General features: G+C 32.9%; 1 protein-coding gene across 7 annotated transcripts in view; it reads left to right on the top strand.

The window, feature by feature from the left end:
* Positions 1–12,616, top strand: part of Msp300 (Muscle-specific protein 300 kDa) — a 513,656-nt gene that overhangs the window by 363,108 nt on the left and 137,932 nt on the right. For 6 of the 7 annotated variants that reach the window (XM_085806588.1, XM_085806589.1, XM_085806590.1 and 3 more), the window contains 3 exons: positions 1,787–2,095; positions 2,229–2,552; positions 10,297–12,597. In XM_085806588.1, coding sequence (XP_085662714.1) covers positions 1,787–2,095; positions 2,229–2,552; positions 10,297–12,597 — 2,934 coding nt within the window. The remainder of the gene's footprint in view (positions 1–1,786; positions 2,096–2,228; positions 2,553–10,296; positions 12,598–12,616) is intronic. The other variant, XM_085806592.1, reaches the window with a different exon arrangement.

Raw genomic sequence — 12,616 nt, 5'->3', positions numbered from 1 at the left:
TATATGTCTTCTATGTTTTCATTAGGCATCGTTTTCAGTCATTTAAATACTTACTTCGTAAAATTAATTTTAGCCTATTATGAATACATTTGTTATTAATTCTATGCTATTAAGAATGCATTTGTTAGCTGTTATGAGAGTTTTGACTCTACTTTTCTTATCTGCTTATTTTCCCTTTTTTCACTCTAGTATTTTTTTTTTTTTTTTTTTTGCATGTCGTGTTTTGAAAACACATATATCTGTTGTTTGTATGCTTTTCCTATTTTTAATTCATGTATATTGCTTAAATACCAATATATTACTATAATATGTAAATTCTGGTTTGGAAATTACCCCAACTTTAAATGCTTTCATTTTAAAAATAGGTCTTTCTTCATCGATCACAGATTCAATCCTGCTTCGAAACCTCGAACAAGCTGATGCTACAGTCTCCCTGGAAAGGGCCTCAAAAACTGTTTTAATTTTATCCATTGACTGGGCTTTTGTATTACTGGAAGTGCGATTGGTGTCTTTTTCAACTGTACCCCATACAAAATAATCCATCGGGTTAAGGTCTGGGGAGTATGGAGGCCAAACATTTGGACTGGTGAAGTCGTAGAAATTTTCAGACAACCATTTTTGACTTTTCCCAGAGGTGTGGCAAGGGGCCAAATCCTGCTGCCTTCATAGTAGAGGCTGCAACATTCATTACATGTGACAAAGCCAGAATTCCAATGCCAGGGTTCTTCAACACTTGTTCCTGCAGATTTGTGAAGAATTCTGCTGTACAAACGCAATCAGATTGTCTGCTAGGGATCTTTCTTCTTGCTATATCCTCGTAGTCACCATTGCAAGTCTCTAGTTCATGCCTGATTATTTTTACTGTGTTCAGGGAGCATTGGTCAGCAGTCATAATATCCTTATTTTGATGGCTGGCACGAATCATCATGATGCAAGTTATTTTCTTCCATGATTCAGGTGGGTTCCAGTCATCCATCCTTTCTGACATCTTGTATGTGAAGAAGAAGAGCCCAAATTTTTTAAATGACGAGTAGTGTGTGTCAATACCTCCAACCTACGGAAAAATATTATCAATTATAAATATGTCAAATTTATTCCAAACACCCTGTATTTGCGTTTAATTAATTATTTTTAATTTCAGTTTTCTTTGCTAAAATCTGAAAGACAATTTAGATGATTTGAAATAATTGTTCCAGTTAGGAACTTAGCTGTAAATGAATAAAAGTGTTGATTTATTATATTTGATAAAAAATCTGAGAAATGAAGTGTTCTTTTAATGGAAGGCTAAGGTGCAAAGCACATGGGAAAACAGGCACCTAGGCTAAAAGTCTCATCCTGCGTATAACTCATGGAGAAGTGACATGACATTCCTACCATAACATACGATGTGTTGGCAGAGAATTTTTAAAGAATTCTCATATGATGTTAAACACGAGGATTGCATATAAGACATTCAGAGAGGAGGTTTGGCTGCCAAAGACGTATAATGTAGAAGTGAAATTGGGATTTTTGCGAAGTTCTAATCATACTATAGAAATTTTAATGGAACTGAGCATACAGTTCTGCTCTTTGATGGCTATCATGATAGTGAATAGAACAAGAATGATGATGTATGTAAAAAATAGCTGTTCAGATATATAAGTAATGTTCTCCTTTGACATTTTCAGACTTGATTTATTCTTTTGAAATTGGTGTTTGTTCACAAATCAAAATTATTTTTTTGTATCAAAAGTGAACATGAAAGAAAATGTTGTATACTTTTCCATTTGTTTTCTTTCTTTTATAGGCTTTGTCTAAGGAGTCAGTGCAAGTGCAGCAGCATATTAAAAATATGGGTAAGAGACTGGAAAAAATTGGTGATGTGTGCAGTGCTGGAGATCTCTCTGACATGCTTGATAACATTGAACAAGATGAGAGCAATGCTGATAGTAGGCTCCAGGAACAACTGTCTCTCCTCCAAGAAATGGTTGAAGAATGGGAGCAATGTGAGCGAAAAATTAAAGAAGTTGCTGCATGGGTAGAAAAGGCTAAATCTACTCTTGAATCACCTCAGTTCAAAAAGAGAAGTTTAAGGGATCAGCTAACAACAAGAGAGGTTTGTATTCCTTCTTTTTTGCTCTATGTTTACCTTGCTTTTATTTTTCCAAAAAAAAAAAAAAAAAATTGAACTGTTTTTAACGTAATCATTATTTTATAAAAGTTAAGAAATACTTTCTCTTCTTCTGTAGAAAATGATGTCAGACATGTCAGTTCAAAAAACAAAAGTTCTAATGGCTCTTGAAAAGTTGCAAGTGCATTTGAGATCTCAATCTAGTGGTCAACACCAGACCCTAACCCGAGGTCAGAGTGTGCAAGAGGAATTGGAAGCATTACATTCACAAGTTGAAGATCAGTGTGAAATTTTACAAGTATGTGTTGTTCAAGAGGATCAGTATCAGCAAGATTTGCAAACTTTGAAACATGCATCTTCACAAGCAGATCACCAGCTGAAGTTGGCTAGTAGTCCAAGTGTGAATATAGAAGAAAAAGAGAAACTTATGGAGCTTCAGCAGGTTAGTGTGAACTATTTATTTATTAAATGCTGTTTAGCCCCAAATATAAATTAATATTCTATATCAGATGACCTACACTATTTAAAGCATTTTACAGGGAAGAAAAAAGGTTTAGATATAAGATAATTCTACACATATAAACTTGATATGTTGTGCAAGAAAGATGAATTAAATGGATTAGTAATATGCTAAAATAAATTTTCTTGTAACATAAAATAATGAGAAATTATCTTAATAAATTTTACAAATGTTTGGCTGTGCGGAAAATTGAATGGCTTTTAAAAGTGCATTTAAAGATTTTCAAAAGGATATTTTAAGAACATTATCTTATATTTGAGATAGTGTGTTATATATGATCAAATATAGCCTGGTGTCAGTGAATATATTTTTAATGTATTCTAAATGCTGCAATCTCTTTTATTGTCAACATATTACCATAATACATAAATTCTGATTTGGAAATGGCTGCAACTTTAAATGCCTTCATTTTAAAATATGTTCTTTTTCTCTTTTTTCCCACTAAGTCCGGAATTGAGACATCTGCTATCCAGTATGGTCTAATATCAGGACCTTCAGACCATGAGCAGTTTTTTTAGTGTCTAAGAAATGAGAATATAATTGTGAAATGAAAAGCAGGTGTGTCATGAAAACGATTTTTCTCCTGACTGAAATTCGTGTATGTCATTTTAATGGCACTATATTGATTTACAGATACTTGGATACTTGTATTAAAATTAGCATTCAGCTGCTAATTCTTAACAGCTCTTTATTATTGTATCAGCTGATCCCATTAAGAGGCCTGATGGGTTAAAGATCTGGTAGACTCCTAAGATAATCTGAAACAGAAAAAGGGAGATGCTTCACCTCTGAAAAAAATCACTGCATTACAAAAAGGTGATCTGTTCACAGGGATAAGTTCGGCTGTAGGGAAAGAATGGCATCTGGATTTGAAGGGCATAGCTTCTGGAGAAAGTGCTGGGCACATGATCTGGAGAAGCTACCAAAAGCCTTAGATTATTCTTTAATAAATAACAGCATAAAATTGAGCAAAAATGTGTTAATAATGGGCAATAATGGGGTTAGTCCAACAGTGCTGGGCACATGATCTGGAGAAGCTACCAAAAGCCTTAGATTATTCTTTAATAAATAGCAGCATAAAATTGAGCGAAAATGTGAGGCAATAGTAGGGTTAGTCCAACTTTGTAAGTAAAGTCCAGTTTAAAATAATTACTTATTACTTTCAACACATGGAAAGTCATCAGGTGGTGCTCTTTTTATTAACTGTGCATTTCACTTTTGTTTTCTAAGGAATTGCAATATTGCTTGATGGCATTAGCCATGACCATACTTCCAACCTTTGAATGGTTGTGGAGAACATTTTTGAACATGGAACATTATGGTACTGTGGGCACATAACTGATGAAGTTTTAACCTACTGTCATGAGGCAAGTCATCACCTAAGGTGTCAGTTTTGAGTTGGAAGATCAGACCACTCTTATAAAGGAGAAGAAAATGGCTAAAATGATTTTGTCTGACTCAAAAATAAGTGAAACATCAAAACATACTATTTGTTTGTGGGTTTTGCTCATACATGCTTACTTTTGGTGGCATAGTAGTGGGGAGAAGAAAGAGAATTAGATTCTGAATTTAATTAACATAGCAAGTTATGGTCTTTGTTAAGTGAGTTTCCTAATTTGATACAGCTTATTATTTTTTGTAGTACAGTCAAAAGTTGTTAATTCGGACATCCATAATACGGAATGATCTATAATCCGGACCTCAGAGCTGCAAACATTCTGCGCATGTGTTACGTTGACGCATGCGTGTAAGACCTTTATGGCTGCGAATATGCATGTGCGCATGTGCATAATACGTTTACGCTTGCGCGTTTGATGTATAACGGACGGTATAAGCTAAGCTAAAATTATCTAATTCAGTTAATGTTGCAGATTGCGTTGTTCCTTAATCTTCGAATTGGATCTGGATTATTATTTTTTGCAGACTGTTAGAGCAATTTTATAAAAGTAAGCTTGAACTTTCGATTATGTCAAATAGAATTTCCGATATATATTTACTTATATGTAAAGCATCTACAAAGCGAAAGTATGTTTTGAAGTCCATTAACTTTTTTGCTACGGCGCACCTTTGTTTAAGACACTCGTGCAGGATGGAAGAGAATCTAAGGCAGTCACCATACAGGACGGAGGTTTTGCATCGCTAAGCCTAATTTTATAACAAAAATCAGAGAAACAAAAGTTTTGCTTCTACCATCGTAATTTTTGGTATCATTTTAGATTATTACTTGAGCTCTTATATATGTTAAAATTAGCCCTTAAAACATTTTTTTTCTTTATTTTACATGAAAATATACTTAAAAAATTGCTTATCTTCTAAAATAATTTCGGAAGCGCTATTCAAATTATTCCAAAGTTTTAATTGATAAAATCCATCAATAAAGTTTAAAATTAATAAAAAGAACACAATAAAGACTATTTACAGTAAGAAGTAACAAAATTTAAAATGAAAATGAGTGTGGTAAATCTCGAAGCACAGAGAAGTATCACTTTGTAACTCTTAGAAAAAGTATCACTTTTTAACTCTTTAGAAAATGAATCAGTACTCTCATTTGCATTAGTAAATGGTTCACTAACCATACTAGGGTATTCTTCCTCTGATAAATAGTGCCTTCCCGTCATAATAGACTGGAAGTGAGGCTTTCCTAGAAGGAACGGAAATATATCTGAAGGCAATGCAAAACGTAAAAAACAGTAACCCTAAAAGACAGTACATAGTAGAGGAAAAAAATGGAATAAAAAAAGCAATTTGATATAAATCAGATACGAGAATGTTTTCATTAGCATGCAGCGATTTAAAGAGCCAGCCTCTGTTTACGCTTTCCTTCCGCTCCCCCCCTCACTCTTGAACAGCTGATGAGTAAAATACCAAAGTCAAGTAGAATATATCAAACTCAAGGTCAGGAACCTAAAACTGTGTTCATTTCATAAGTAATGGACACAGGATGCCATCTAGTGGTCTTCAGAAAAACGTTCCACCTTAAAATACGTATACCCATCACCCGTCCTCTGAATGCGATCTTTACTGATAATCCTCTGAATGCGATAAAAAAGATTATCAGTAAAGAATGTCCTCTGAATGCGATAAAGCCGGGCCTGCCCGGCTTTAAGAGACGTTCTTAGGGAATGCGTATATGGGACGCCCATCCTGAAAGGGTTAAACAAAAAGTAGAATTGCTGCAAAAAATGGATAAAGGCATATCCTTCGTTTCTCTAACCATTCTGAAATCTGTTTATCAATTTCACGCTGCTCTGCGGCAGGGGGAGGGGGAAGCGCCGCAGCGCGCAATGAATTGGAAGTTAATCTGTCAGCACTATCCTTATCTTCAGGGCAGATGTTTTTATTTTATTTGGCTTATAATTCCGTACTAAATGTAATATTCATCTCGATGTACTCCGTCTTTGATATGATTTAAATCAAATTCCTCGTCATTATAATTCGCTTCCGATAAAGAAGAAAGTGACTCAGAGGTTATTGAAAACGAAAAAATTTTGATTGACAAATTAGTCGGTATTCTCGACACAGCAATTATAGGACTTGAACAGCGGAACTTTGTAACTGAAGAAGAAATTATGTATGTTTATAGAATTAAAGAGAAAGTATTATCACATAAAACGAAGCAACTTAAACAATTTACATTAAAAGAAATGTTTAATAAAGTAAACAAATAAATATGAAGCTTTTTTTGTGTAAATTTTGATACCCTTTAGATCATAATTGTTCTTTATTTCATAAATTATGGTTTCTTTTTTTTAATTTTATAATTTCTGCATGTCATCTTACCAGATTTAAACTGATGATCTATAATCCGGAATCGCTGAAGTCCCGACGAGTCCGGATTAACGACTTTTGACTGTATAATTTTGCAGGCTTTGTAGGATTATTACTTTAATCAACTGTCTTATCAAAATTTTCATTATGATTTTCATTTATATCAAAAAAGAGTTCCTAATTCTGAAGATGCAATAGGATCTCAAAAGCAAAAGCATACTTGTCACTTGACTTCTTTAGCAACCTTGGCACAATTCAGGTTTGAGAAAATATGATTTCAAAGTTAGGCAAATGCAGAACATTATTTTGAGGCCGATTTTAAATGCTACAGAAGGGAAAATTTTCCAGTTAATGGGATTTGTGTAGAAGTACGGAGAAGTTGTAGAGTCCATTGAATGAACTTTTGTCTATATACTGGAGTAGCAGGAAACTGCACAGGAGAAGGGTTAAAGTACCCTTTATTAAATTTTTAAAAATTTACAATGCATCAACTCGATGCTTGATATATATATAAATAAATTGAATTATAACTTCATCACAGGGATAACAGCGTTTATTAGGAGAATGGAAAAGGTAAGCATTCACAATACAGCAGCGATTAACATGACTTAACTGAAGTTCTAAAGTTGGCAGATTGCCCAAAACAAAGATTACATCATTTAATGCTCTAAGAGGTGAACACGAGCTAATAAAGAAAAAAGAAATTGCATTAATCATTGCATCTCGAGACATTTGGATGTATAAAATATACAACAATGCTAACAAACTTCGCCTCTGCTTGGCGGTAACTGAAAGTCAGATAATTGAAACTAAAAGTTGAAATATTAACAAGTGCTAAAACTAGCCTACAGGACTTGGCGAGATCCTGTAACTTAAACCCCCTACTACGCTAGTGGCAGCAAAGCAATGCAATTAAGCCACTTGAATCAGCAATAAGTAAACGTACCTACGGCAGCAATCGCAATTGAAGCCTAAGTCTCTCTTCTCCTACTGAAACGCAGCTTTTTAACTACTTCCTTCAAAGTAGAAAATTTGCATTTCCTTCTGCATGTTAAAACATTTAGCTATTCTGGCACTGACAGTTAAGGGAATGAAGGCTTAATTCAAACTTTAAATTGTTAGTTAAAATAAATATAAATCCCTACAAAGTGATAATAAATGAAAGTAATACAGTAGAAGTCCAGAAATCCGCAAAGCTTGGGACCAGAGGTTGTGCGGATTTTAGGATTTTGCGGATTTCAAGACAGAAAAGATAAATCATAATATTCAGACTAAAAGTGCAAAATAAATAAGGCATATTAGATACATTTAATTAAATTATTATATACATTATTGCAATAACTTATTATATGCATTAAATTATTATTACATATAAAAATTGGTTATATTATTCATTGTATTATATATACATAGTATCGAGGTTTGCCGATTTTGCCTCTTGAAAAGATTTCCGGTTTTGGATTCCGGTGTTAGAATCACTGTTGCTGTAAAATTTCAACAGCTTTTCTTTAGTTTTCCATATATCATACACAATCGTATCTCAATTCCATACTATTCTGCTATAAAATGCACCTGTCTCTATCTTTTGCAGAATATGCACTTTTTGCATTATCGTCAATGCAACCTGTTTACGTTTTTCAACGTTGCAACAAGTAATAAAATCAAGAGTGCATTTCTTAGCTGTCATTGTATTAAAAAAGGGCTGAAATTTAAAATATTCTTAATTCATCCACAAAATATCCAGATAAAAAGAAGGCAGCACTAAATAATCTTGTGAAATAACAAAGCTCAGAAAATACAATGTAAATCATGAACTTGAAAGAAGAGTTGAGTGAATTGTCTGCTTTCTTACCTCGGTGCAGATTAGAGGGGAAAAAAACTTTTATCATGATGTCAATAACTTGGTATTTATTTTCGTTATGACTCATTATTATTTGGTAATTATCACGTCATTATTTGGTAAGTATTTTTTCTTCGATATTTCGTACTCAATGTTGCGGTTTCCAGAACCTATAAACTGAATGTTTATATTTTGAGAGGCAATGCAGATTTCAGGGGGTTGGTGGATTTAAGGTCGCCTGATTTTCGGTATTTGACTGTATAACACAAGTTTTCCATCGCAGCTTTCCAATCAACAATCAACTAATGGATGGTGAAATCTGGCATATGGTTTTAAATCCAAAAAATATCGCTACTGATATTGAAGAACCAAGAGGTTTCTGGCAATGAAAAAGATTTCAGTTGACAATTGAATGGAAATTCTCGACATGGCAGTTACTGGGCTTGAACAGTGAAAATAGAGAAGAAATTTTGTCTGTCTATAAAAGTAAAGAAAGTATTGAAATATCAAACAAAGCAGTTTAAACAACTACATTGAAAGAAGTGTTTAATAATACCAACAAACAAATATTGAGTTTTTTTTTTTTTTTTTTTTTTTTTGTAAATTTTGATTCACTTAAGGTCACAAATCCTTCATTATTTCATGAACAACTATTTTATATTTTTGATTTTATAATTTCTTCATGGCACCTTACTAGATTTAAACTGATGATCTAAAATCTGGAATCGCCAAAGTCATAATTATTCTGGATCTCAGACTTACAGAATGATTCTGGATCAGTAGTGTATTTAAGATATTTTACTAAAAATTTTTACAAAGCTACATGATTTCAAAACTCGCACTGCTATTGCTGGGTCAATGATAAAGTAAATGCTGAAGCAAGTATGACAAGCATATAATCATCATCTTTTAATTGTACATAGAAGTAAAAAGTCACATAAAACATTTATTGTTAAAACTGGGCAGTTTTCCTTGTATGCATTACTTGTCCCATTGCCTTTTTTAATTTCAGAGATAAAATTATTTGAAATTGGATCATTCTTTTTGAATGATCCTAAATGTTATTAGATTTTTTGAAAATTTAAAGCTTGTGAGTAATCTGAACAATTTTAAAATGTAATTGCCAAGAAATTTATTGGTTTTTTTTTTTTTTTTTTTTTTTTTTTTTTTTTTTTTTTTTTTAATGGGTTCAGTGCTAATGATTCAAGCCAAAATATTTTGCAAGGAAATGGATTTAAAAATTTTACTGCACATATTTGACAGGTTGGTTAAACAAATTAAAAAACTGTTCATTAATAGCAAAAATTTGTCTCCAGAGCAAATTTGTAATACTGATAAAACTGTCTTTTGCGACAATACATGCCACAAAAGGTATCAATTAATCATTGCATTTCTTTGATTTTAAATAAATCTGAAGTAGATATTAAAGGCCTTAATTTAAAAATGTCTATTACTTGGAACTCATTTAATAAGTAACTATTGAATTTTATTGTACTTGATTAATTAATTTCATTTTTTGTTTGTTTTGAACTAAAATTTCTCCTATAGTAAATGAAAATTATTAACTTAAAATAAAGCAATTAATTGTTATATTTGAAATATTTTTGTGAAGTAATTGGAAATTTTGAATTTTTGATGAACTTACATGAGGAATATCCTTATAAAGGAACTGTAATAATGTCCTTATAGGTGTATCTTTATATACCCTTTATATGTCTTATAGGGGAAATATAATGATATTGTGACTGGTCAGATTTGACTTTTCATATTGCTACATTATGAAATAAGAATTTTTTTCTTCTTTTTTATAAATCATAATGAATTTTAGATTCACAATGAACAAAGTTTTATTTTCTAAGATACTTAAGCATACATACTTAACCATACTTTGTGAAGCTTTGATGTGTTAAAAGCGTTTGTGTATGAATGGAAATTTTAGTTTTGTATGTATAATATCATATATTGAAGATGTTAATCTAAGATTGTGTTATTTTATTAGCTTTCTCTAGAAACTTTGCAGTGTTATTCATAATCACACACCTTCTATGTAAAATTTAGGCATTAAAAGACCAGATTCAGAACTACAACAAGCAAATCTCTATTGTCCAAGATCGCATCAAGATGATTCACCAGACAAGGTCTCCTGATAAAGATCCATATAAAGCACATATTATACCTCTTCCAATGTCAGCTATTCTTCCTCCCCCTCCAAAAATATATATTCCTCCAGAATCACCTATTTTTGGTGAAGTTAAACAATCGTATAAAACAAAAGAGAAATTTGTTAAAAAATCCCATTCTCCAACTTCTACTGATTTAAAACCTAGTTATGCTACAGTAGCCTCTGGTAGAGTGAGTCCTATACTAACTTTTGATGAAAGTAATTTAGTGGAAAAGTCTGTTGTATCTACAGTTACAAAAACACGATCAGCTCCTACAGTTAAATCTTCTCAGTCCTCTTTAGATCAATCTAGAGAAAAATCCAAAAAGCCTGAAACTCCTTTGGTTGAGGAAAAAATTTCTCCTCCAAGCTTTGAAAGGTCTCAGCAGTTTTCTAGTGATAAAAAGGCGGAAAAAGTGCAAAAGCCTCCAGAAAGTTCTGTTACTGTGGATGGAACGTCATGGGCATCTGGATTTCTTTCTAAACCATCTTATGCTGATATATTGTCAGGTCGTATTAGTCCTGTACCTACATCCCCAACGACTGCAGACTATCCAGGGAATAGAGTTGTTACCTCATCATATGAAAAAGAAGTTTTAAGTACTGAGGAAGGAGAGAGTACAACTGAAAAACTTGAATCATCTGCTTTTAAATCTTGCTCATATTCTACTGCATCTTCTGAGCCTGTCATTGAAATGCCAGATTCACCAGATATTTCTAGAACTAAGTTTCATAAACAAAAAGTTCCTACCAGTCCTGTTGGTGGTCATTTTGTACGAGGAGCATCTCCAAAATTTTTTGACCTTAAAACTAGGACTCCTTCACCTTCTGTTAGCTTAAAAGAATTTTCAGAATCACGTGTTTCATCTACATCAGTATCAAAAACTGTGGTATTTTCAGAAGGAGAACGCCATGTGACTCAAACTGAGTCATCTCATAGTCAGATTGAAACCAAATCTTATTGTGCTTCTCCACCAGAATCTCGAAAACTAACGTATGCACAAGTTGCTCGAATAAGTAGTCCTGTAACTGAGGGAAGTAGAAGTGCATCTCCAAGGCCAGGTTCCAGCTCTCGACCACATTCCCAAACATTCCAGAAAAGTGATCATAGTTTTCCATCCAAACCTCCAGATCCAGGCAGTGGTCACTCAAAATCAGATTCCGCTCAAAAGTCTTTTTTAGAGGTTAATTCTGACAATCGAAACCGTCCTAAATTAGATCCTTCATCTAAAGGTAGTGGAAAAAATAATGATTATGAGTCTTTTTTATCCCAAAGTTCTGAACAGGACCAAAAAAACTTGATTAGGCCTCTGCTCAGCCTTGAGGAGGATGTGCCATTTGTAGCACATCTGCTGAGCAGGGGCAGGAACTACCATCATCCTCTTTTTTGTGAGGTTTTAAATATCTCACAGAAAGTTAAGGGAAAGGTACAAGATTGCATGTTTTGCATCTTTGGCTTGTGTAAAGCCAGTTTTGAAGCTTCAGTTAAGGAAGCCCTTTCTCTTTTATCAAACAATCACGATTCTTTTTTTAGTATTAGTCTTTTAGGTCAAACTAAAATAACTTCCAATAATTGCTGCCATGTTGAACACTGGATTTCTTTAAATCCATTTACTGAATCCATATTGATGTGCTTAATATGCGGTTGTTTATGTCCAAAACAATTGCTTAGTAAAGACATTCCTTTTGCATCTTTTTATAGTTATTGGGAATCCTTTGCTTTTTCTCTTTTTAGTATTTTTGGGGCAAGACATGTTACAGTTTTCCATAATCTGCCTTTCAAAAGCAGTGCAAAAGTCTCTTGTCAGAGTTTAAAAGACACATTTTTTGTGGAATCTGATTTGGAATATCTTACAACAAATGACAACCTTTTTTTGTTAAAATCAATCCTTTCAAAAAGTAATCTTGGAAAAATAACTGAATTAAAGTTGCAAAATCTAGTTCCTTATCCTCTCATTTTAATTGATTTTGAAAATTATGTTGTAATTCCTTTCAAAATGGAGCTTAGAAAAGAATCAGAAAATAAAACTGTACCAGTTGTGAAGAATGCTGTGGAATTAGAAGGTAAAATAAACATTTCATTTGAAGATGAACATAAAAATACACTATGTGAGTTATCCAAAAGGAATGGGGAGGAAGAATGCTGCAGTACTGGTGTGAAAATTGTGCATCAAGACAGAACTCATTCTCATTCAAAGGTCTTTTTTTCAGTTGTTA

This window comes from Stegodyphus dumicola, chromosome 12, assembly GCF_044657685.1.
Source record: "Stegodyphus dumicola isolate Sdum_Otavi_A_Nest chromosome 12, ASM4465768v1".
NCBI lineage: Eukaryota > Metazoa > Arthropoda > Arachnida > Araneae > Eresidae > Stegodyphus > Stegodyphus dumicola.
This window is presented reverse-complemented; position numbering and strand designations above follow the sequence as displayed.